The sequence below is a fragment of the Eucyclogobius newberryi genome, unplaced genomic scaffold (genome assembly GCF_026437365.1).
Source record: "Eucyclogobius newberryi isolate DKJ021-1_F unplaced genomic scaffold, fEucNew1.0.hap1 SCAF_22, whole genome shotgun sequence".
Taxonomy (NCBI): domain Eukaryota; kingdom Metazoa; phylum Chordata; class Actinopteri; order Gobiiformes; family Gobiidae; genus Eucyclogobius; species Eucyclogobius newberryi.
The window spans coordinates 12490282-12514951 of record NW_027315857.1 but is presented as its reverse complement, the minus strand read 5'-3'; the positions used below and the strand labels follow the sequence as shown (position 1 = coordinate 12514951).

General features: G+C 42.6%; 4 protein-coding genes across 7 annotated transcripts in view; 2 read left to right on the top strand and 2 right to left on the bottom strand.

The window, feature by feature from the left end:
* The window catches only part of chd3 (chromodomain helicase DNA binding protein 3), a 33113-nt gene extending 19387 nt beyond the window's left edge, over positions 1-13726 (bottom strand). For 2 of the 4 annotated variants that reach the window (XM_072458658.1, XM_072458659.1), the window contains exons 1-26: positions 13214-13726; positions 10751-10875; positions 10460-10654; positions 10253-10380; positions 9695-9933; positions 9368-9501; positions 9140-9290; positions 8864-9051; positions 7062-7331; positions 6461-6664; positions 6019-6242; positions 5815-5946; positions 4720-4825; positions 4442-4633; positions 4162-4362; positions 3927-4064; positions 3721-3842; positions 3466-3639; positions 3185-3326; positions 2923-3054; positions 2605-2722; positions 2370-2494; positions 2065-2296; positions 1689-1873; positions 1067-1244; positions 691-777 (exon numbers count right to left, since the gene is read on the bottom strand). In XM_072458658.1, coding sequence (XP_072314759.1) covers positions 691-777; positions 1067-1244; positions 1689-1873; positions 2065-2296; positions 2370-2494; positions 2605-2722; positions 2923-3054; positions 3185-3326; positions 3466-3639; positions 3721-3842; positions 3927-4064; positions 4162-4362; positions 4442-4633; positions 4720-4825; positions 5815-5946; positions 6019-6242; positions 6461-6664; positions 7062-7331; positions 8864-9051; positions 9140-9290; positions 9368-9501; positions 9695-9933; positions 10253-10380; positions 10460-10654; positions 10751-10875; positions 13214-13400 — 4309 coding nt within the window. In that variant the 5' untranslated portion in view covers positions 13401-13726. The remainder of the gene's footprint in view (positions 1-690; positions 778-1066; positions 1245-1688; positions 1874-2064; positions 2297-2369; positions 2495-2604; positions 2723-2922; positions 3055-3184; positions 3327-3465; positions 3640-3720; positions 3843-3926; positions 4065-4161; positions 4363-4441; positions 4634-4719; positions 4826-5814; positions 5947-6018; positions 6243-6460; positions 6665-7061; positions 7332-8863; positions 9052-9139; positions 9291-9367; positions 9502-9694; positions 9934-10252; positions 10381-10459; positions 10655-10750; positions 10876-13213) is intronic. The other 2 variants (XM_072458660.1, XM_072458661.1) reach the window with 2 other exon arrangements.
* Positions 1-24670, top strand: part of sat2a.1 (spermidine/spermine N1-acetyltransferase family member 2a, tandem duplicate 1) — a 90380-nt gene that overhangs the window by 33259 nt on the left and 32451 nt on the right. The window lies entirely within an intron of this gene.
* naa38 (N-alpha-acetyltransferase 38, NatC auxiliary subunit) lies at positions 18237-19771 on the top strand. Its single transcript, XM_072458648.1, has 3 exons — positions 18237-18352; positions 18690-18858; positions 19003-19771. The coding sequence occupies exons 1-3, from the start codon at positions 18314-18316 to the stop codon at positions 19125-19127; spliced, it is 333 nt and encodes a 110-aa protein (XP_072314749.1). The 5' UTR covers positions 18237-18313; the 3' UTR covers positions 19128-19771.
* On the bottom strand, positions 20193-24008 carry dnajc3b (DnaJ (Hsp40) homolog, subfamily C, member 3b). Its single transcript, XM_072458647.1, has 12 exons — positions 23672-24008; positions 22716-22826; positions 22504-22628; positions 22355-22429; positions 22076-22219; positions 21759-21940; positions 21559-21678; positions 21377-21482; positions 21187-21307; positions 20976-21108; positions 20741-20889; positions 20193-20660 (listed from the first exon to the last, which is right to left on the bottom strand). Exons 1-12 carry the CDS (start codon positions 23754-23756, stop codon positions 20509-20511), a joined length of 1503 nt encoding a protein of 500 aa, XP_072314748.1. The 5' UTR covers positions 23757-24008; the 3' UTR covers positions 20193-20508.

The following is a 24670-nucleotide window of genomic DNA, read 5'->3' as shown; positions in this document are numbered from 1 at the left end:
TTTAAAATGGAATATCAGTATTGAAGACAGCTTGCAGTGCCTTATTGATCTCACTCCAGTATTTATGAATAATAGAACAGTCCCAAAACATATGATAGTGAAGAGCTAATGTGCTTTTTCATTGAGACAATTTCATAACACAATTTCCTTCATTTCCCTATTTATTTCTGATATACGTAATAGAATTGCAATACATTCCCTTCAAGAATTCTGATTTATATGCTTTATTAAAGATATTAAAGAAGGGCAGTATAACTCCTTATTTGTAAATACCTATAAAAGTCCTGTTTCTTTATGGCAAGACTATCAAAATGTTCCAATGTCAATTTAACAAATGTTTTAGGAGCCAATGAATTTAAGTGTCTTAATATTGTAACAGGAAGTGAAGCTAAGGTTCTTTTTTGCAGTTTAGTGGGACATTTTTGCATTTCTGAGATAAATAAAATACTGGTACCTATTATGGCTTTAGTCAGCAACAAAACAAAGGAGTATGTTGCCAAAAAGGTATTTTTACAAGTCCTCCCTTGGCCGTTTCTCTGGAGTAGATGATGGTTGCATGCATTCTTGGCTTCTGTCCTGTAACTCTATGCCAGACAACTATAACAACTAAATCAATATGGCACAGTAATTCAGGCCAGCCAGCTGTCCCTCTTGTTTGATGTTTCTCTCTCTTTCTAATCGCCTCCTTACCTTCTGGTCTGTCGTCAAAGTCCTCATCCTCTTCCTCGGAGCCCACTGAGTACTCGGACTGATTGTCTGAAATGTCAGCGTGCCACTCTGCAACAAGACAGTGGAGAGCTATTGGGCCACTGCCAATCATCCTCACAGCACATTTTCTTAGCAAACTGTGGGGGATCATGGATGTCATAAATCCTAATAGTAAACCAAATGGCTCAAAAGTAAGGCTTGACTTTTAAAACCTTGGCCGCCCGGAAGAATTTTAAACTCTTCTTTTACGACAGACATAATGCTATTACTACACTGTAAGTCAAACGTTAACTCAAAAGCTTTTATACTCCAAATTACTTTTCAAGATTGCCGAGTCCAAACCAAACGGCATCCCTACCTTGATCCTCCTGTGCTGCATCGTTGTAGTTGACAGGCTTGCGGTTTCGTTTGCCTTTTCCCAGTTTGCTCGCCAGGTCTTCTTGTTGCTGCTCGTAGTGATGCCGCAACAGCTTCTCCCAATAATCTGGATCCACGTTTTCCTCCTGTTTGATGATCTCCCGCTCAATTTCTTCGATCTTAGGAACAGAATCATACAGTACGATTACGTCGGTCCTTAAAGGTGCTCTATGTGAAGAATTATCAATACAATAACAACTCCGCTTTTGAACACCAGAGGGCATTTTTTGTGTGAATTTTCTACATCACCATTTGGGGACGCTGTTTTATTTGAAGGTTTGAACTAGGAATAAATCCCCAGGCGGATTTTCTACCACTACACCAGCCAGTACAGGCACAAAAGAAGGAGGCATGACTTCTCATTATCATACAGGGAGCCAAGGGCCATGGAGGACACGTCTTCACACATTTTACATTTTAAGATATAATCCAATCTTTAAATTGTTACAGTAACAGTAAATCAGCTCTGACTGCATATTTGGGAGTTCTACGTGAGCTGGACTTTTCTTTGCTGGTCATATAAAAGTAACTGACAACATACAATAATGTGCCACTGTTCTTACCTTATCCTCCTCTCGGACCATGTACTGGGCCACTTTGAAGGAGCTGAGGTACTCGTTCATGTTCTGAACCTCAGTGTCGTCTGTGGCGTCTTGGCTTCGGTCTAGCAGCCTCTCAATGGCAGTACTATCGTAGTGAATTACATTGCCCTCATCCTCAGCTTTATCTGCAGAGGGTTTCTTCATACCTTGAAGTATATATATATGCATATGTATGTAAAAATATATTTATTAGAAAAAATATTGAAAATAAATTGAGGAAAATCTAAAAGCCAACATAATTGTATAAAAATATTTAAACAAAATAAATATGCTGGACATTAGAATGTGAGGTATTCTCATTGCGATAACATAATAATTCATAGCAAGCTTGTGTTACCTTCTCCTTCATCCTTAAAGAGCTCCTCTGTTCCAAATTTGAGGATGTCGTCAAGTTCCTGTTTGGACATGGAGCCTGCTTTGGAGCCCAGACCTGGCCGCACCACCAGGTGGGTGAGCATCATCTTCCTTTTGGCGACCTGTGTGATGCGCTCCTCCACACTCGCTCGGGTCACAAAGCGGTAGATCATCACCTTGTTGGCCTGTCCAATTCGGTGAGCGCGACTAAATGCCTTTGGAATGAGGAAGGATTATGTCAAGACAACTACTACATCCCATTTATTCATAGTATCGAAACAGTCTTACCTGTATGTCATTGTGAGGGTTCCAATCAGAGTCAAAGATAACGACAGTGTCTGCGGTGGCCAAGTTGATACCTAAACCTCCGGCTCTGGTTGATAGCAAGAAGCAAAACTGACAAGCACCAGGAGCTGGGAGATTTAAAAACGTGTGTTAATTCAACATTACAATAAACCATTACAGTTAAAGTAAAACAAAATAATATCAGTAGAATTTGCAGAGATATCTGTCATTATCCCACCATTAAAACGATCAATGGCCTCTTGTCTCAAAGCTCCTGTGACGCTTCCGTCAATCCTCTCATACTTGTATCCTTCATGGTCTAGAAAGTCTTCCAATAAGTCCAGCATTTTAGTCATCTACAAACAAATAAACACATAATTGTGATGCCTTTTTCTCTACATGTGATGCCCCAAATCAGCTGGAGCCTAGTCTGCAGCTGAGCCCCAAGAACTGTCAAGGGAATAACTGAACATCTGTGGTGAATGGTGGCCATCTGGTGGGTGGGTGTGGTACAACCTGTGGTCACAGATATTTGTGTTTTGGGATTGGGCAGTACCTGAGAGAAAACCAGAACTCGGTGGCCCTGCTCTTTTAGTTTCCTCAACATTTTCTGCATCAGCATGAGTTTCCCAGACGCCTTAACGAGAGCTGACCCCTCATAAGCACCATTGGGAGTTTTTTGGGCTTCCTATAAAAAAGGAAAAAAGACAAGACTATGAAATTTTCAAGTTTTCACCACAGGGTGTCACTGCGACCAATGTTATTCACCCTTAAATGTCAGAGTATCAAAGGTAGTAGCGCAGTAGAGTTGAGCTCACCATGGAAGCACTGGGAAAGAGGTAGGGATGGTTGCAGCACTTCTTTAGGTCCATCATAATGTTGAGCAGGGAGACTTGGTTTCCTCCGCCTTTTGAATTGAGAGCCTCAAAATTCTTGGTCAAAATAAGCTTGTAATATTTCCTTATCACAAAAAAAGACACAATACTCTGTCTGAGTATAGTATATTTTTGATACATAAAGATTACAAATATGTTTTTGGTCTGAGATGCTTTTACTACGGTCTATTAGTAAGACTCTCCCTCCCTCCCCAGTGTCATACTTCTGCATGAAGCTGAGCTCCACTCTGACGATAAGCTCAGTTTTCGCCGGCATGTTCTTGAAGACATCAGCCTTGAGCCGCCGCAGCATGTGAGGTCCGAGCAGGTCGTGAAGCTTCTTGATCTGGTCCTCTTTTGAAATGTCAGCAAACTCTTCAAGGAAGCCGTCGAGATTACTAGAAATAGAGAGTCAAAGGAATGATTTAAAAAACAGCAGTGGCAGATGTGCAGTTGTAAAACAAGGAGCTGGAATATACTTGAAGCGATTGGGGGTGAGGAAGTTAAGCAGGTGAAACAACTCCTCCAGGTTGTTCTGCAGAGGTGTTCCCGTCAACAACAGCTTATGGTTGATTTTATAGTCATTCAGGCGCCTGAAAAACTGTGCAGAACACACATATTATACAAAGGTTAACAATTAAATAAAAAAGTTAACAAAACAATGAATTCATCCTTGTAACACTACCTTTGACTGGTTGTTCTTCAGGCGATGAGCCTCATCCACCACAAGGCAGGCCCAGTCGATTGACTTGAGGGCTGTTTGGTCGATAGTCACTAGTTCATAGGAAGTCAGCAGCACATGGAATTTGATAGGAGCCTCTCTCTGCGGGACGTAAAATAAATGTTATGCAAAGCGTATATGAAAAAAGAGTTCATTAATTCCACATGCCCATATGATTCAAACATATCTAAGCACTCACCCGTACTTTGAATGTCTTTTTTCCTCCTTTGACTACATTATCATCAAAAAAGAACTCATTTTCCCTAATTATTGCTCGACTGTCCTTATCCCCTGTGTATGTGACCACATAAAAGTCGGGGGCCCACATTTCAAACTCTCGCTCCCAGTTGATGATGGTGGAAAGTGGGGCACTTACAAGAAACGGACCCTTTGTATGGCCCTAAAAACAGAGAGAATAGTGAGCATTGCTCCCAGATATTTTGAACAACGTGTTTCTTAGCTTTCTCCGTTTTCAGTACCTCCTTGAAAAGCGAGTAAAGGAAGACAATTGTCTGGATAGTTTTGCCAAGACCCATTTCATCGGCTAGGATGGTGTCTGTGCCCTGAGCCCACGAGAATCGCAACCAGTTCAGACCCTCCAGCTGGTACAGGTGCAAAGTGCCCCCAGTTGATGTGACAAAGTCTGGCTGTTCCTCGTATTTTATTGTTGGCTAAAACAGAACGCGTATTAATTGAAAGGTTGGGTAAATGCTGGCAATTAATTAGCTGTATTTTTCGTAATGCTTTGTACACTTACATCATTGACTGGAGAAGGAATAGAGCCGTCCTCATCCTCTTCATTCTGATTTCTGTTTCTAATTTTCTTGGGCTTGTCTGGGTCATCTTCTTTCGTGATGTTATCCCTATCAGAAAAAGCACAAATGAAGCCTGGAAGACCTAACTCCACCCAATCTTCGTCCACTGCTACACCAGGGCCACCTGCTCTCCAGCCTCAATCAACGCACCCAAATTACTCCTCCTTGTAGCTCGGCGCACCTCCTCTGCTCCCAAGCAGCGCACAGCCTGCCCCATTTAAACCCTCATGCAGTTGGCTCGGTCGCTTTAGACCGTACTGCAACCCACCACCTCCCCTTCTCCTCCTCTGCATCCCTTACATCAGATCTGGGCATTTGTGGCCCTCGGCCTGTTTTAATTCGGCCCCCTCAAGATTTTAGTTTTTATTCTTTAACTTTCTTCTCTATGTAACATGTGTCTGCACTTGTGTCCTTAATAGAGGTTAGATGAAATAAATGAAATAATCGATTCAATACCCTGTATTTCACAAAAAAGTGCTTATGATAAGAATTTGTAACACCAATTAACACACTCTGGCCCCCCACCACTTAACTCGACTCAAATATGGCCCTCAGAGGATAAAGAATTGTCCACCCCTGCCTTACATCGTCCTCACCATCCTCTCTACCCTCTCCTCATATGTACCACAACCAGTCTCCAGGCCCCGGGGGAGACATCTAATACAATTATATTATAGAGCGCCCATAATCGCAATGTCTTCTGCCAGGGTCTGAGCGCCAAAGAACCCACGTAATAAAGCTTGCTAAACGGTCCTTTCTGTGTTTGAGTCTCTCCAAGGTAAAATGAATTAAGAAGAGAAGAACACTTTCTTGTTAGCTCTTTGGGAATATTACATACATACACATACTGTATGCATTACACATATGAAAACAGAGTGACAGGTCGTCAGATGACTTTTTTTTTTTAAATGCTGATTGTGTAAAAATATATGGTGCAATTACAGAGGTAAGTCTTCAGGTCATTTGGTATGAACATTACAGTTGAATCCAAAACTGGGGCTAAAGTCAGTGTATTAACAATTTATTCAAAGTCTTACCTATGTCTCCAATAGGCAGCTTTGTAAATTTCAAAGTCAGGGATATCCATATCATCTCTCTCCCAGGTGCACTGGTCGTACGTCAGATCTCTCCATTTCACCAGGTAGTGGTAGATGGTCTTCTTATCCACACTGGAAGATAGACAAAACAGGTTCAAATAAAGACATTACATACAAATACATACAGTGACAAAGATGTGTTACCTGTGGTTTATGATGCGATGTATGATCATCCATTCTGGCTTGATGCCGTATTTGTAGTATTTATCGTCTAACAAAGCATACTGTGGATCTTTGGCCCTTCTTTTCTCGCTCTTCACTACACCATTCTCGTCCTCAGTTCCTGACCCGTAATCCAGACTTGGTGGCTCGTCCATGTCCGTTTTCCTCTGGTAGTTTCGGTACATCACTGAGTGGAAAATCTCCAGCTGGAGAAATACACCACATAAAAATTGTACAATTAAAGTAAAAGCATTCATGCTGCAGAAGATGTTACAAAAGTGAATACACCGTGCGACAAACATGAAGTATTCAGATCAACTTTATTCATAAACATTAATTAGAGAGTTACACTTAAAGTGTATGGGTTATGCAGTAATAATGCCCATGAGCGTCGTACGTGGCAGGTACAGGTGGATTTTCTCACCTGCAGTTCTGTGATCCATGTGCAGTGCCAGTAGGACAGACCAGCAAACTTCACAAAGAACTCTCTCTCAGGTCGACCTTTCATGGGGGGAGGAGGGGGGGCATCTGGGGGCGCATCCGGAGCAGGAGTTACTGGGATGGGAGGAGGTGGTTCACCCCATCGCCAGTGGAGAATCTTCTGAACACGACCTTTGATAGGTGGACACTAAGAAGACAATAAACATGCAAGCGGAAAAACCTTTTAGTGTAATATTTCACCATGAAACCCCATTGGGTTTCTTTAAAAATGGCAAAATATTAAAAAATGAAATGTGTCAAATTAAAACGAAATACCATAAATGTCACTCTAGTCTAAAAGATAAGATTCAGCTTAGTCATAGTGCTCAATTTATCATACATAAAAAAGTATTCCCTGTCCCTAAACCCCATTCTGAAAAGAGAGAACCAAATGATATCTGCTTCCATCATAAATCCATTAGAATCACATGAATTCTACATTAGGGAGCTTTAAGTATCACTAAATTAGTCCCAGTGAAGGAAGCACAGTGAGTCCTGAATAGGGCATAAACAATAATGAAATAAAAGAAAGAGGAGCAGCTCACAGTGCATCTGGGACACAGCCACTCCCCATTGGGGATCTCTGGCAGCGGCGGGTTGAGGCAGTGGATGTGGTAAGAAGAGGTGCAAGTGTCACAGCATAACAGTTCACCGCCATCTTTACAAACTCGACAGAACTCCATGTGATCGTCCTCCTCTTCTTCGTTCCCGGTCACCATGCCAACGCTCACCTCCGAAATCACCCGGTCCTCGCTGTCCTCCTCAAAATCCTCAAAATCATCATCCTTAGCCTCCCACTGGATGCCCTCTTTTTCCTGATAAAGCCAAACACAAACAGTAGGTAAGGTCTGTGTGAGAGAATTCAAGCTTTTTACACTAACAGTCGTTTTTACGGTAGGGTAGTGAGCTGGTTTGGATTTGACACATGGGTGGAGGTATGCTGAGATTGGAACGTTATAAACTTGACGATCACAGGGTTAGATTGTGGTGATTCCCAGTGGCAAGTGCGGCAAAAAAAAAGTATTATGTATTTTTGTCATTTTTACATTACAAACCTCTTTAAAGGGGGAATATTATGTGAGCTTGGGTGGGCTTTTAACCATTAAAACTGTGTTCCCTCATCATTAGCTTTCTCAAAGTATTTCAAGCCTATCTTAAGTTATCTGTTCTTTTCTTCTGTATCTAGCTCTGTATCTACCTGCGTTGCATCAATGAAATTTCCCCATGTGGGACAATAAAGGAATATCTTATCTTATCTTATATTGTCCTGCAGGTGAGGCGCGAGTGCTTTTCACCAACCTTTTGTCTCCGCCCACTGCTCTATCCATACCAAGATTGTCACATAGCCATTTTCAACAATACAAACACTGATTACGGTGAAAGGTCACTGTGAAGATGCAGGGCTTCTACCATTATCCATCCATCCATTTTCTACCGCTTGTTCCCTTTCGGGGTCGCGGGTGACTGGAGCCTATCCCAGTGACTTCGGGCCTTAGGCGGGGTACATCCTGGACAGTGGCCAACTCGTCACAGGGCCAACACAGAGACATAGACATTACAGACAGTTCACGCTCACATTCATTCACTAGGGCCAATTTAGAGTCACCAATCTTACCTAACACATGCATGTCTTTGGACGGTGGGAGGAAGCCGGAGAACCATTATCAAAAAGGAAAATAAAGATCTATATGCAAGGGCTGTAGTCCACTAAATAAATTCTCGTTGTACTAAAGAGCTGCCTTGCCAATCAATTAGCTAACTAAAAACGGTGCGTGACATAAACTCTCAGAACTATTGAGTGTTTTTATGTATCCAATCGGACCCGAACTGCACTCACAAGACTAAAATATGCAAAAAACGCGTATTTTTGTGCAAATCGTTTGCTAACTCACTGCTGTTGTCCCATAAAAATCCTTATCATCTAAAATGATTTTACAAAAGTACTAATTTTGAAACACCAACAACCGATTAATCAATTAATCAACGGAAGACATCCAGCCCTACTATATACTGCATGTTACAGTGTAATATTAATTAACTCGAAAAAGAGGCCTAATTCGTCTTCAGTAGATTGAAACTAAACACTTTGTGGCAGCTCCGAAGGGACACAATGATGAAAATAGGTCACAGCATGAGATCATCTTACAACAACAAGGGCATTTTATTTATAGTATAAGTCATAGCCAACTTTTATGAACTAACAGAGATTCAAGAGGATAATCTGCTGTCACATGACTGAGATTTGACAATGCAACAACCAGCCCACTCTATATATTTGACATTCTCAGCAAAAGGAGGTCTGCAGAGAAATTATGCTGGAATGGGTGCTTGTGTTGGTTTTACTTACACAGTGTGGACAGCTCCATTTGCCCTCGGGAGCCTTGTCAAGCTCAGGCTCCAGACAGACAAGATGATAGGCTCGGGGACAAGTGTCACACAAGATGATCTCTCCACCCTGCTGACACACCTCGCAGTAGTCCTGGTGGTCCGTTTCGTAGCCGTCTGCCTCCTCGTCGCCAGGAACTGCGAGCAGGTCTACAATATGTGTGGCGAGCTTGTTTTAATACAACATATTCTCTTTGCCGTAGCTGATAACATACATACGTGCATATGCATAATTGACCTGTGGCTTTATGCTTACTAGTCTTCTTCTTCTTCTTTGCAGGTCGTCCACGCTTGTTCTTTTTGACCCGTCCGGAGCTGTCGGATCGAACCGAGGAACTGTGGACACTAGAGTCCTCCTGCTCAGATTCATCCTCATCCATATCATCACTCTGAAGGAAAAACATTGTAGGTGTGAAAAATACATTTTTATAACAAACCCGTTCAATTATGCGTCTGTAATACTCACAGAGCAACTCCTTTTCCTCTTGGCTCCTATAGGGGATAGCTTGATACGAATGGGTGTCATCTTTTTAGCCTTAGCAAGAGCTTTTTTCTTATCTGGGACACGTGGACTTTTGCTGCGCTTCTTATAGCCTGGCCCTGGAGAATATAACGTAAGGGAAAACATAGAATAAATGAGATTATGTGTATTGTGTACAGCTAAAAATAAAGTTAGATGAATATTGTGTCATAGCAGTAAGGATCTACTTGATTTATTTAATGTCTATAGCAACTAAGATGCTATTTCACAGCATTTACTACCTAATATCTTGGAGGTGTTTGAGCAGTTTACCTTTGCCCTCTTTGGTCTTAGCTTTGCGGATGGGTGGTGGCTGTGGAGGTGGTTCTGGAGAAGCAGTGGCTGCAGAGACCTGCTCGGCAACAGCGATGGCAGCAGCGGCTGCAGCAGCCGCAACAGCAGCAGCGTTTCCTTTGAAGGGATTGTTTGAGCTGAACTCCCTCCATTTGGCCCCCAGAATGGTCATCATCTTTGACATGGGGATCTTCGGATTCTTCTTTGCAATCATTGGCCTGACCATAACAAACATGGTTATTTCAAGAAAATGTGAACTAATTTAAACCTGAATGCTTGACTAATTAGTTCAATGTGAAATCCAAAATAAGCCAGCTTCTGATTAAGATACTGAAGAACTTGTGCAAAAGAGCATAGCACAAAAGTATAATGTTCAAAGATCCCCAAGCTTTTTATCACGACTAATGTGGAATCCCACCCTGCTGAGCCTTTGTGTCACAGTGAGATGCTGTATAGACTGGTATATTTAAAATATGCACTTTGATCTAAATCTTTATCACAAATGTAATGTAATTTAATGTAATGTCCGAGAATTACCGCATGAATTGGCTGAAGGCTTTGTAATTGGTGAGTTCTCTGTAGTCTTCCTCTGTGAAGGTATGATCAACATCCTCCAGACCCCACTCTTTTGCCAATTGGGTTGAGGTTTTCTGCTCAATAGGTTGCTTCAGGACAAAACATGAATAAATCATGATTCATAATATAAAAATACAGATAATTGACGTGGGTAGCAAAAATGTTTACCTTTGTAGTCTCCTCTTGGCTGCTATCCCGGTCTCCATCAACTTTTTTCTTCTTTTTTGTTTTCTTTTCTTTCCTTTCTTTATGTTTCTTCTTTTTCTTTTTCTCTCCGGATCCATAGTCACTGCCTATACTGTCCGAATTGTTCCCAAAGTCCCTGTCTCTTTCTCTGTCTGAGTCTCTTTCTATATCACTGTCCTAGAAAACAGAATACAGGTTCAAACTTTATCATAGGATTCAAAACAACTATCAAAAAAACGATCAAAAAAATAAAAGGATCTCAAACAGACGTACAATCTTTTTTCGCTTTTTTGTTTTAACTGGTTTGCCATCTTTTTCTTTCTTCTTGATGTCTTTTTTTTTCTTCGGACGGCCTTTTTTCTTAGGAACCTCTCTGTCTGATAAATCACACTCATCACCTGAAATGAGTCAAACACGAAAGGGTTAAAAAGAAGGAAGAAAAACAACGTGCCTTGGTGGCTTTGGTGACCTTTGACCACCCCTGAACGATGACACTTGTTCAATTAGATACGGTTGTCAGAATGATAAGTGGATCCAGCAGCGCGTGGCATTACAATGCAACAGGCTTGTACAAGTGGGTTTTTGAAAAAATCCATTCAGTCTTTCAAAATACATATTTCCACTCAGATAAGCAGGCCACGTTATAGGTCAGATCTATGAAAAGGCAAGTCCACTCACAGTAAGTCATTTCAGATCATCATCAGATCTCAAAAACGAAGCAAGGGGTTAGTGCTTGCATGGGAGACCGCTGGGAAAACCAGGTGTGGCTGTAGAGCAAACTATTGTTGTGCCTTTAGACAAGACACCTCACCCGTACGGCCAAGTATGAATCTGGTGTGTGTGTGAGCAGCTGGTGGCGGTCAGAGGGGCCGAGGAGCCTCGCTTCCGTCAGACTGTGGCTACAGTAGAAGCTGTCTGGAGTGAATGAAGTACAGTGTCTGAAAAAGGCCAATTATACTTTTGCAATAAAAACCCCAGTATTTCAATCAATGCACATAGATAACTTAATGAAGTACTGCGAAACAATTAAGAAAAAACAATAAAATCTCCATGGACACAAGCGGGTGGCTCACCCTCCACCAGAAAAGTTAGTCTATAGTGGCCCTTTAGATACAGCCAGACTGCTCAACTTATCACCGCTTTTCTAATATTGTGATATTGTCTGACTGAGCAAAAGAGCAACTAACCAAATTCCCATGGTGCAATATCATAACCTGAGGGAAAGCAATTAAACTTGAAATCTGGCCTGAGTCACAGAGATACACAAGAGGCACCGGAGATTGTTTAAGTGTCGATGATCTTCAGAGAGATGCAGCTTAAAGCAGAGCCCAGATACAGTCTGTTTGCTACAGGCTGCGTTTTGTCAGTTTTATTGTTTGCCTGCCTTTGTCGGTGCGCACTCCCACCAGCAGCACCGACTGATCCCCCTCCCTTCCCTCGCCCATTAAACAAGCAGCCCCGCTCCCCGCCTCTCCGTGCCGCGTGCTGCCGCTAAACACAGGCCGGGGGCGGCAGCAGAGCGCACGCAGGAGTCGGTGATGCAAAGGCCGCTCGTGCCGTGGTGTGATGGACTAGAACCACTTCCTCTCTTCTCTCTCTCTGTAGTTCTCACACGGGGACAACAGCCACTGATGTGGCCGCGGCAAGAGGTCGACAGAGGGTGAAGGCCCTCCACGGGAGCCCGGCATTCATCTGTCTGGCACGGCCGCGTGTCTCGGGCTAAATTACCTTACAAGCGATGGTTGTTTGCAATGACAAGCGCGAATGTATAACAGTTTAGTTACAGAGTTTTTCTGTGCACTTTCAGCTGTAACTTCAACAAGAAACTTCCAGGACGTCACATGTAATCAATTAATAATCTGCTGCAGGTCAGTCTGGCCCCACAATTAGAGAAACTGCATGAACCAAACTTATAACTACAATTTCATTTTGACATGTTTTGGGCCACTTCGTCAGGAGGTGTGCTAAGCTGCTACTAATGGGATTAGACACTTCCCATAGAATAAAAAGAAAGGAAAAGCAACATTGTCCCATATTGAGCCGTCAAGAGGCACAGAGGGGCTGCTTGTCTCCTCACACCGGGATTTCACACCAGTCACCGGCTTTAAGTGTGCACAGCCCCAGACATCATCTCCATGAAGGAGAGTGTAGCCCGGGGCAGTGGGAGTCCATGTTGTTGCCAGTGTCACACGCCGAGAGCGTTTTAGGCTCGCACAGGCTCATTTACATACAAGCATGACATGCATGTCTGCGGGAGCCAAAGGCCAAGGGACAGGACCAGGAGGGTCCTACAGCGGGCGGACACTTAGTTTGAACTTTGGAGAGATGAGCTGCAAGGGACGAGGGAGTCAATAGAACAACTTGGATATAAAAGCACACAAACACATGTCTAATGTTTTAGTGATCGGTGACAACCTGCGTGAAGCGGTTTGTCACGCGCGTGCACCCTTTTTGTCCGCTATTACCCGAGTCTCACTGCGGGGAACCGAAATGACGCGTTATCGGGGAGAAACTTCGTGCATCTTTTGGAAACACTCTTGCACAATATGCACGGGATTTCCTGCACAAACCCGGGTCCCGCTCGCGCAGACAGCCACACTATCCCGGGGAGGCACACACACGGACACAAAATGCAGCTTTTGCGCGACTTTTAAGCGGATCATTGTAGCCAAAACGTGCAGTGTTTTCATTTGGGTTGCGCGCCCCCGGCTGCTCGGCCAGCTACATCTACTGTACCTGGCGCGGCGGCGGCGGCGGCGGCGGCGGCGGCGGTCGCTGCAGTTTCCCGTAGCGCTGCCGGTGAGTTTATGTCGCTCGCGTTTTCGTCCAGGTCTCCCTCGTCGTCTTCTTCATCAAAATCCCCTCCCTCGGAATTAACCACCATGCCCTCGTCTTCCTCACAGGAGCGCAGAGGAGATGACATTATATTCCCGTCATTGGCGCCGTCCTTGCATTCAAAAAGCGGAATTCTTGTCCGATTATATGATATTTATTTAATATTCAAATCGGCACAGAAAAAAGTGGGGGGCGTTTTGGAATATTTTACACTAGGCAGAGCAACAAAGATGGCCGCCCTCTTATATTTATTTTTTAACAACCCCCCCAATAAGAAAAAATCCCCTTACATAAAAAATGGCTGACTATATTATTTCAGAACGCACCCCCTCCTCCTTTCTCTATCTCTCCCCGTCTCTCTCTCTCGCCCCGCGCCCCCTCCCTCCACAAAAACGTACACATTGTTACAAGAAAAAAAAAAAAAAAAGGGGGGTGTGGCTGCGTGTAAGTTATATTGTTAGTTGTTTGTTTCTTTTTCCCGTCTGCCCCCTCCTCCTCCTCCTCCTCCTCTGCCTGTCTCTCTTTCTCTCTCTCTCTTCCCCCCCTCAAAGTCAGGATCAGTCACGAACCCGGCCGCAGACGCACGCACGAGATTGATCTGATGTCACTGTCACTTGCGGGATCACAACACGCGACACCTCTCTGCTCTCTGCATTGCACAAATCTATCAAACATGGCCACCGTTACAGTCTCCGGAGCCCCCACCGCTGTATAAGAATTATTTTGGAGCCGCGGGGTTGTGTGAGTGGTGGGGAGGGAATGAGCGCGAGAGGGGGGTTGGGAAAATCTGCCGCAGCCATGCCCAGACTTACATCAGATTGTATTGCTTAAAAATTAACTACTTGTGGTGAGGAAGAAAACAAGAGAGGGGGAATACAAACTGCTGTTCGCCCCGTTCAAACGCTGCTATTAACCGACTGGCAGAGCACAATCCATCCCCCCAAATGCAGGTGTACAAATCCAGTCGGTGAAATAGTGAGCACTTACTGTACAAGGACGCTCTCCAAAGTAGCAGCCCGTGTCAACTGGAAGGCAGTAAGGCCATGGGAATCCCTAGACCCCAGCCAGAGCAGGGTGGCTGCACAGGACGCTCCTGTTTGGACAAAAGGGATTGAAATGTGCACTACACAGCCAAAGCTCACTGCATGATCCGGATCAAACACAATAAAGCATGATAGGCTACTTTTCTATTATAATCGTCAATATGATGTTTTAGGGGTAATACATTTTCACTATAGATGAGGGAGAACTAGGACCAAGGGTGTGTGTTCCAACTACAGAGGATCACACTTCTCAGCCTCCCCGGTAACTCCAGGGCACTCAAGAAGGGAATCTGACCGATAGTCGAACCTCGGATTCAGGAGGAGCAGAGTGTTTTTTGTCCTGGTCGTGGAACACTGGACCAGCTCTATACCCTCCATCGGGTGCTCGAGGGTTCATGGGAGTTTGCCCAACCAGTCCACATGTGCTTTGTGGATCTGGAGAAGGGTTTCAACCGTGTCCTTTGGGGGGTGCTCCGGGAGTACGGGGTCCGGGGCCCCTTGCTCAGTTCCTGCTCCGGTCCTTGTATGACCGGAGCAGGAACTTTGTTTGCATTGCCCGCAGTAAGGTGTTCCCAGTGCTTGTTGGTGCCAGGGCTGGCATTTGTCACTGGTTCTGTTCATTGTTTTTATGGACAGAATTCCAGGGGTCAGAGGGTGTCCGGTTTGGGGACCACAGGATCTCATCTCTGCTGTTTGCAGACAATGTTGTCCTGATGGCTTCATCAAACTCGGACTGGGACGGTTTGCAGCCGAGTGTAAAGCGGCTGGGTTCTCAACTGGAAAAAGGTGGCTTGCCCTCTCCAGGTGGGTGGGGAGTCTTTGCCCCAAGTGAAGGAGTTGAAGTATCTCGGGATCTACGCTCCTGCCCTCACCTAGGGTCATGAGCTTTGGGTAATGACTGAAAGGACAAGATTGCGGATACAAGGGGTCGAAATGAGTTTCCTCCGGTGGGTGGCAGGGCGCTCCCTTAGAGAGAGAGGGTGAGGAGCTCAGTCACACGGGGGGAGCTCGGAGTAGAGCCTCTGCTCCTCCACATCAAGAGGAGGTGGCTCGGGCATCTAGTCCAGATCCCTCCTGAGCGCCTCCCTGGGGAGGTGTTTCAGGCATGTCCCACCGGGAAGAGGCCCCGTGGAAGACCCAGGACACGCTGGAGGGACTATGTCTCTCTGCTGGCCTGGGAACGCCTCGGGATCCCCCCGGAGGGATTGGAGGAGGTGTCTGGGGAGAGGGAAGTCTGGGAGTCCCTGCTTAGACTGCTGCCCCCGTGACCCAGCCCCGGATAAGTGGAAGAAGATGGATGGATGGATGGATGAGGGAGAACTAATTGTGATTCAGTGTGTTTAAAGACAAATGTAACACAGAAATATTCTTAAACTTACATTAAACATTACAGCTGACTTTACACTGCTATGGATGGCTTTTTCAAATGAAATACAATAGTCAACAATTATCTGAACTGACATTAAGCCAAAGATCATGTCTGAACTTTATACAGTAAAAACTGTATAAAGTATACATTGTGATAAAGTTACCTATGCTCTTGAGAAGGTTAAATCCTTTGGAGCCCTTGGCGGTCACTGGTTTGCGCCTCATCATCAAGCAGACAAGCTCTTCTGAGACAGCAAATGACCTATCTCCATGTGTCCTGCTCAGCTCCAACAGGTGTCGGCCTCCCTGCTGCTGCAAAAGAGGAGAGAAATTTGTTAGTGTCTGATCCAATGGCCACATCTGCCAAGACCTTCACAGAGGAAGAGAAGATGATGCGTATGTAAGGCTATGATGCCTGCTAAGCCTCTGGACAGAGGAGACTGTAGCTGCCAAAGGAGAGGCTGGTGAGACAGCAGCAGAAATAGCCACAGTGTCAGGCTTGACAGTGTTCAAATGTTTTACTATGTATCTGCACAAATGAAGCTGGGGTACTTCTCATGAGCTACAGGCCTGACACAGTGCTCCAGTGTGAAGCAGTGACACCCCCCCTCCCTCTCTGGACCCCCTGTTGGTATGGCAGGGAGACATGCTGAGGATGAGAGGGAAAAACGCCTCCCCTGGGTGCTGCACACTCTCTAACCTAGATTTTATTCCGTGTGACACAGAGGAAGACACGGCTCCTGTGCACCATTCAGAGCCAAGCTGTGTGAACTGAGGTAACCCAGAGAGCAGATGATAAAGCAGGGGTTTCCAAGGACCACACTTTTTGTCAATTAGGGCTGTACTGTACTCAAAATATTTATACAGCAATATACCGTGACATACAGTACTTCTTGGCAATATGTGTATTGATACAGAGATGCATTTTGTGACACTTTTAAACACCATAGATATTGTACAATAATTAATCTACCCTTATTAACCTGCTGACTAGAGCATTACGGCTGAATCAGCTGGACTGAAAAGGTGTCTTATTCATAGGACAATGGAGAAATATGAACATTCCAGTGCATTTTGTTATTCTACATAATGAACATCTTCAACACTTGGCAATCTAAGTATCAGGAGGACACGTGTATCGTATCAAGCTCAGAGTATCATACCATACACCCTGTAATAGGATATATATTGTATCATGTGGTACCAGGCCATAACCAGCAATACAGTGAATTACTGTATTGCTGTATAACTGTATTGCTGTGCATTAGCCCAGGTTAGACAGACCTTCATTTAGGTTTAGAGTCAAAAGACACATTTAAATGCTTGATATTAGGTTTAAAAATGTATTTTTTCAGATATGAAGTAAAAAGTAGGTTATCGCTTTTGTTATATAATTCACCAGGAAGTGAAAAAAATGGACTGAGGCCCACAGTTTGTCCCTGGGAAATAGTCAGTGATAAAGCAGATAACAGTCACATCGGCCAAGGCCATGAGCAATCAATACCCCACCCCACATTCATACACAAAATCTCTATTAAACTCTATAAAAATAAATAACTAAATATAATAATACAATATTTACACAGGTATCATCTGTCTTATCTGATCTAGAGAGAATCTGGGAGTAAATATGAGGACGTGACATCAGACCAGAAGAAGTCAAGGCAGCAGCTGTACCAACTCAGGAAGCCGAGTTTAATATCCCAGCCGAGTTGCAGAAGACCACTCTACTGTGCCACAGTGGAGTTGGAGCGCTCTGGCCGTCTGATTGTGTGGTGTGGCATTGTCACAGAGAGGAACAGGAAAGTATGCAGGACAGTGGTGTGCTGAGACATCTCTGCTTCATCCTGAGGATCTGAACAAGAAGAGCACAGCATCAGCCTCAAATACTGAGAAAAAAAGAGAAAAATTCGCTTAGGCCATATGCCCCATGAAAATGTATGAACTGTATTTTTTTGTCATGTCTCGATTGCTTACAATTTCATAGCGAAAAAAGGATTCTTTTCAAATTATTTCACATTATTTCACAGTGATTTGTAACATTGTTGGCCTATGTGACAAAACTATCTCTCTCCATGTAGGCCAATGTGTTCACATTAAAAGGTCAAGTGTTTGATAAGCTAATTTCCTCACAAATCCAACAGAGTAACCACCTTGCACTAACTAAAAAGTGTAAAATTATTAATCAATGTATGAATGTAGAATTAATTCATTGAGGGACAATAATCAATTGTTCAATAATAATTCAATTTCATCCAAAACTTTAGACATTCTTTGCCAACTTTTTGTTTCAGTAGATTTTTACTCACCTATCATCGACTGATTTCTTGATTGTAAGATTGTAAGATCATAAAAAATATATTTTTTTCAGCCACAAGCGCTAAAAGGTTGATTTTGTTGGTTTTATCACACAATGATACAACGTGACAGTAAAATAAAACTACTAAAAATATAGGCTTATGTTTTAAGTTTATGAACTGATATTATTTTGTTCTTTATGGTTCTATGTATAACATCCGGTTTCCACGGTCCGTCAGAGAAATGCTTCCGTGTAAGACAAACCAAGCGCAGGAGAAGAAGAAGGACGGGAATGGCAGCAATGTTCGAAGAAAATGGTCCTTCGACGCACGTAAGCCACTGCTTCTTGTTAAATGTAATACGTTCTGATACCGATGCATTACTAGGGATGTATTATTTAGTAATTTTATTTTTTTGTGGTGTTGTCTTTGATTAGGCAAACGTATTGCAAGCCAGCAATAATTTCCCCCATATTTCCCATATACATTATAATTTATATTATTTCTTAAATGTGTAACCTACATTATGAAACGTAGATGTGAACATTTTATATCGTTTTAATTATATAATGTATAAATCAAATCAATGTCAACAACGTTAAGTTAATAATGTACAAATACAGTATTTAAGTAGGTGTGTCACTGCATCTTTTTCTTCTGGTTCTGCAGCCACAAGTGTCCTCGTCGTCCCAGGCCAGACAGAAACTAGAAGGACTTCTCAACAAGAATATGAGAATCCGAATGACGGATGGACGGACTCTGGTTGGACTTTTCCTTTGCACAGACAGAGACTGTAATGTCATCCTTGGATCAGCACAAGAATTCCTTAAATCTACAGGCAAGTCTGCTCCAAAGCCTAACTGTTACATGCAAAGGTCTTAACAACCTACAGCAGTATTAGATGTATGTTAATTGTCCACTTACAAATAAAAATGACTAACAATGTTATATTTTTATTAAAATACTTTTCTTTCCATCTTAGACACATTTTCCCAAGGTGAACCCCGAGTCCTAGGACTGGCTATGATTCCAGGTCACCATGTTGTTTCCATTGAAGTGGAGGTAGACAGTCTGGAGGACACAAAAGGCTTTGTTTTAAACCACTGACATATTTTGGAAGACACTCTTGAGTGCGCACTAGACTGTGGCTGATAGAAACCAAATGAGAAGGACAATAACTTGGTTTCATTTTTCTCATAACTCATCCCAATTTCAAAGTTTCCTCAACAGTTGATACTTATGATTTGTGTTGTTTTTTTTCAATGGATTGTACAATAAAATCGTCATTAGTGGTTTGTACCATACAGAAGCCAGTGACATCATTTTTTGAAAACATTTTATTTACCTTTAGAGCTTACCAGCCCAGTTGCATGTGGCATATTGAGTTTGCCACTTCAGTACCCACCCAACCGTAAAAACAATGTAACCAATTTAAATACACATCACATAGGGTTCACACAATCGAGCAGTTGTTACATATTTTAAAGCAGTTCAACAGCGTCCACAATGTAGAGCTGGCAAAATAACTTAAAGATTTTTTTTTTTAATTTTAAATGCACCTTTTAAAAGGGTATATTTGCATCAATTAGCAGTATGTTCCTAGATGTGCTCAATTTAAGATCAGTAACACTTACTAATCTGAGTACACAGATCAGTTTGACCTTTACATGAATGAGGCTCTGAGCTACTGGAGTCACATAATCTGCCAGGTAATTAAAAGGCTTTTAAAAAGCCTACAGTAACAACTGAATGGAGTGGTTGAAAAGGGAGTGTCTACAGAGCCACGGCGTGCGGCCAAAACTGCTTGGCTATTTTGTGCCGCGGCTCCTGAAACTGCTGGGCTATTTGACCGCGCCGGGTTAGGGTTAGCCATGAGGCTATATGGCCGTGCCGCGGCTCCTGAAACTGCTGGGCTATTTGACCAGTTGAAAAAGGTAATGGTGCAATTATCTTATGTATAGAGAACTACTTCCTCAGGTGTTGATGTTGCAATGGATCCTTTCAATTTAAACTTCCCAAAAAGAAATACACAATCTCCAATGTGCTGGAAACATGACTTCAGGTAATTGATTGAAGAAACCTCAACCAGATTTCCAAAATCCTCTGCATCCTAGACACAAATGTCAATAGTGTTGAGCAGCAAACTTAAAATGACAACTTTTTGGAATACTGCAAAAAGGAAGCCTGTAATATTGCAAACTAGCTTTTAAAACAAGGGAGCAGACAATCCCTTAGAAATGTGCTGTTAAATGGCACAAACAAAACAATTGGTAAAATAGTACACAACAGTTTTGAATGAGAACAAGGCATAGTTTTCCTTAAACACAAACGCCGGCCAGTTCAGCTGAAGCTGTTGCAAGTCTGTATTTGTAGCCAGCAGTCAGTCTTTAAAAAACAACTCTGGAGTCTGTAGAAGTCCATAAAAGCATAACAATCCAATGTCCCACACTCAATTTTTGAGAAAGAAAATCAGTAAAGAGCTTGTCTCTTAATTGTATTGGAACTTAAAATGGAAGCTGCCACCAGACTCAAATGGGTTGAAATGGAAAGGCCAGCCTTGTCCACCGTGTCCGCCGCCTCCGCCCTGCTGGTTCTCTGGATCAAGTGGATCCTCGCCCTGATCAAACTTCTGCCTCATTTCTGGAAATACGTACAATATTGTTTCAATTTCCAATACAAATGGCATATGCTAAACATTGCTATTTACAGATGCCTCTTACCTGGGTCTGTAAGGACCTCTTTAGCAGATGCAATATCAATGAATTTCTTTTCTGCTTCCTTCTTCTCTGATTCGGATTGAAAGTTATCAGGATGCCATTGTTGAGCCAGCTTTCTGTAGGCTTTAGTAATTTCCTGCTTATTAGCATTTCTAAAGAAAATAAAACTTGATTCAAGCAATTGCTTTCTTTATAATGTGGTAAAGTTCTTGTTGTCAGTATAAATTAGATTCTTTACCTGCCAACTCCCAGGATTTTATAGTAGTCTCTTTTGCGGGAAAGTTTCAGTAGTCTCTGTGCCTTTTCCAGCCCTTCCCGTATTTCATTGCTGTCGCCATCTAATTCTCTCGCCTCTTGATAATTGTCCACAGCTAAAGGGCAATATTATACAACATCAAAAATGACATTTTAACACATTGGATAATGCTCTAAAAGCACACAGGTCTTACCTTTTTCATAGTCTTGATTGAGAATATAAGCTTCTGCTCGGTCCCTAAGAATATGAGCATTGCGTGGGTCTCTCTCGTGAGCTTCTGAACACGCATCAATAGCTTCTAGTGCCATTTTTTCCTGGGGGGAAAAAGCCAGAAAAATGTTACATACATTTAAAATAGAAAAATGCAAACATAACATATTTACCTGAACTAGACAGAAACAGATCCTCTCTTTTGCCAGGTTGGTGTAATGCTTGATATTTGGCTCAGTCTTCATCACGGATTCATATTTTCCAATTGCGTCATGAAACCTAAGAAACACATCTACATTAAGCCAGACGATTTTGACCAAAGTAGTACAAAAATCTAAATTGTGGGAGAACAAACCTCTGCTCTTGAATGAGCTCTTCAGCCGAGTCAAGCTGCTTGCTGAGCTTTTTCACTTGTCTGTAGTGGCTCAAACACTCTTTATCATCCTGGTCCAACTTTAAACACTCTCTGATCTGGCTGCACGCAAACAATATGTAAAGTAGAGCGTGAGAGCAAGAAAAGAACAGGCACTTTGCATAATGTGTTCATTCAAGTACTTTAAAGAGTCGTGGTGTTCTCCAAGGCTGTAGTGCAGCCGGCTCAGCTTGAGGAATGCAGCACGGTTGTCGTTGCGGAGCCTTGTGGTAGGGGTCAGATCCTGGATGGCTTTCTGTGGATCTCCCATACGGATGTAACAGTCAGCTCGAAGTTCCCGCGATTCAGGGTCCCATGGTGAAATCTACAGGAGAGAGAAAGTTTCAATAACTTGTTAGAACTTTATTTTAAACACATGTTTTGTTAGACCTTCATAGGCTAAATACAAAGTTATACATTGTTTTATAACACCGGGTCTTGTAAGACAAAAAATACACACCTCTATGACCCGTTCAAGCAGATTGACTGTGGTGCTGTAGTCGCCTTGGTGATAAGCAGCATTTGCTTCCTCTTGCAGCTCCTCCAACTCCCTCGTCTTCCTCAATAGCTCATGAGCTTCTTCACTTTCTGGGTTGCGCTGTAACTGCAGGAGAAAAACAGACAATACCTTCAGAGATATTTCTTCAGGTTATTATAAACAGTAAAAGACAGGAGAGTTCTCGAACTGGGAAACCAGTTCTCCCAGATGAAATGACAAAGCTAATGGAATAAAGCATACCACAATCTCAAAGTCTTCTTGGGCTTCCTGAGAGTTCCCCTGTTTCAGTAGTATATTCCCTCTTTGCAGCCTGGCCTAGAAAAAAGGAGATAAATTATGATTATAAAGATAGCAACCAGTTAAGCAGAGTTTAGTAGAATTGTACATACAGCTAAAAAGTCTGGCTTGAGCTGAATGGCCTTGGTCAGGTCTGGCAGTGCAGATTTGGACTTTCCCATGGCTAGGAACACTGCTGCTCGCTTGTAATAAGTCAAGTAATTTTTAGAATCTCCGTCTAATAAAACATAAAGATGAAATTGTAAAAGTGGTTATAGCACCAGTTAATGGCCCATGAGAAAAGTGCATGCCTGTGAAACCTTACCCACAGCAGAGTGGTAGTGGGACAAGGCTTCAGCCAGCTGACCAGCGGCCAGCAGTTTGCGGCCCATCTCCAAGTGGTGCTCAATCTCCACTTGAGTTGCACCTAGGACACCTGCCGTGCAAAAACAGATTAAAGCAGTGGAATAAATGATATTATTTACGTTTATCAATGTGAAATGTGATAATTATTTAATCAATTGATTCATTATTAATAACATTGCAGTTAAAAATAAATAAATTAGTCAGTCCAGATGACTACAACTGAATCTTTTCCAACAAAGAAACACTCCCTGGACAAATGAGAGATTAAAGATGGAAAAAAACTGAAATATTTAGGGCGAGAGGGGAAATGCATGTTGTTGACTTGTAACTTTATTTATGTTTTATCATATTGTGCTATTATTATTTTCCATTATTTGTATTATTGTTTTTCTTTGCTCTCAGGTCCTGTCCCCTGTTATTATGTTGTGTGTATTATTAAACTGAAAAACCTGAAGAATTATATATATATATATATATATATATATATATATATATATATATATATATATAAGAAAAGAAAAAAGGAAAAATGACTATTTTAGTTAATTTACCATAAGTACAATGATTAACTTTTAACTCCGTGGTTGAATAATAATAATAATAATAATAATAATAATAACTTTTATTTATATAGCGCTTTTCAGTGACCCAAAGACGCTAAATGTCCTAAAATGTATATCTACAAACATAAGATAGCCTTATCTGGAAGATACTTTATCAAACGCTCTGCAGGAGGGCAGTGTCTACACAGCAAGGACACAACTTCGAACCACACGCAATGATGAAGATAATCTCAATTGCACCATCCCGTGTCAGTTAACATGACATTGGAAGAGTACAAACCATAAAAGATCCTCACCCACCCAGACAGCAGTATCCCTTTTAAACATGTTGTAACCCGAGCCCCGGACTCACCGTCCAGCTGGAGGTCCAGGAGCACACAGAGCAGTGACAGCGAGCAGAGGATTCCGCTGACTCCAGCCCGTCGACAAGCCTCCATTACCGGCTTTAACCGCACTGAGACAGCCAAACAACCCTCACCACCGTTAAACTAAATATTTACGTCATTTACACTGGTGTTCTTGCAAACATTTCGGAGCCTTTTCTGTAAGAACAACAGCAGAATCTGAAACGACGGTGTATTTACAGTCCTACTGTGTCAAAGGTCCGTGCGGAAAAATCCCCTCAGCGAAAAGGTTCCTCTAATCAATGATACGAATTCTTAAATATTTGTCTGTTTAAACAGTCCTCACTTGACTTTTAAACATTATAACCTAAGCAAGGCAGCGCCTACATTCAACCTTCCCGTGTCGGGCTCACTGGACACCCGCTGCCGCGCTCCCTTTCTGTTGCACATCTCCAGGATTGGTCCGTCGCTGCGCTTCCGCGTTAGGCCGAAAACGTGGGCTGCTCTTATTGGAGCGATTTTTTGACTCGCACTTTCGCTTGCAAGGCCAATTTCAGGTCCACACAGGCCAACTTAAACATTACAAAAGCTTACTGGACTATTGTTGAATATTTAAGAATATGAATTAAATACAAACAAAATTAGTACAGAGTAAAATAAATAATAATGGACAAAATATTCTGTAGAATCAGTTTGGTCTTGTTTGTTTGCTGTCATTTCAGTTCAATTGATGTTTGCATGCATTTATGGTTGTTGTTGTTGTTGTTGTTGTTGTTGTTGTTGTTGTTGTCAGCCCTTGATGAGGAATGGGAATGTATATATACATCTCACTGGAGAACCACAGGATCACATATTTGGAGGGAATTCTGTTGGAAAAGTGTGTCAAAGTGCCCATGCCTCACAGAGAAATACAGACTGTTGTGGCAGCCAGGAGCCAAATCACTGTCATGTGTTTTGGGATTGTCCTGTTGTTCACAAGTTTTGGACTGAGATCAACAAAGCCTTAC

What these genes read in the sequence shown, in the direction of transcription:
- naa38 (XM_072458648.1), top strand. Translation starts at nt 18,314, where the DNA reads ATGGCAGCAATGTTCGAAGAAAATGGTCCTTCGACGCAC. An exon ending in AAAATGGTCCTTCGACGCAC is followed by an intron (nt 18,353 to 18,689) that starts GTAAGCCACTGC and finishes CTGGTTCTGCAG; the next exon opens with CCACAAGTGTCCTCGTCGTC. An exon ending in AGAATTCCTTAAATCTACAG is followed by an intron (nt 18,859 to 19,002) that starts GCAAGTCTGCTC and finishes TTTCCATCTTAG; the next exon opens with ACACATTTTCCCAAGGTGAA.
- dnajc3b (XM_072458647.1), bottom strand. Translation starts at nt 23,756, where the DNA reads ATGGAGGCTTGTCGACGGGCTGGAGTCAGCGGAATCCTCTGCTCGCTG. An exon ending in CCTGGACCTCCAGCTGGACG is followed by an intron (nt 22,827 to 23,671) that starts GTGAGTCCGGGG and finishes TTTGCACGGCAG; the next exon opens with GTGTCCTAGGTGCAACTCAA. An exon ending in GAACACCACGACTCTTTAAA is followed by an intron (nt 21,679 to 21,758) that starts GTACTTGAATGA and finishes GTTTGCGTGCAG; the next exon opens with CCAGATCAGAGAGTGTTTAA.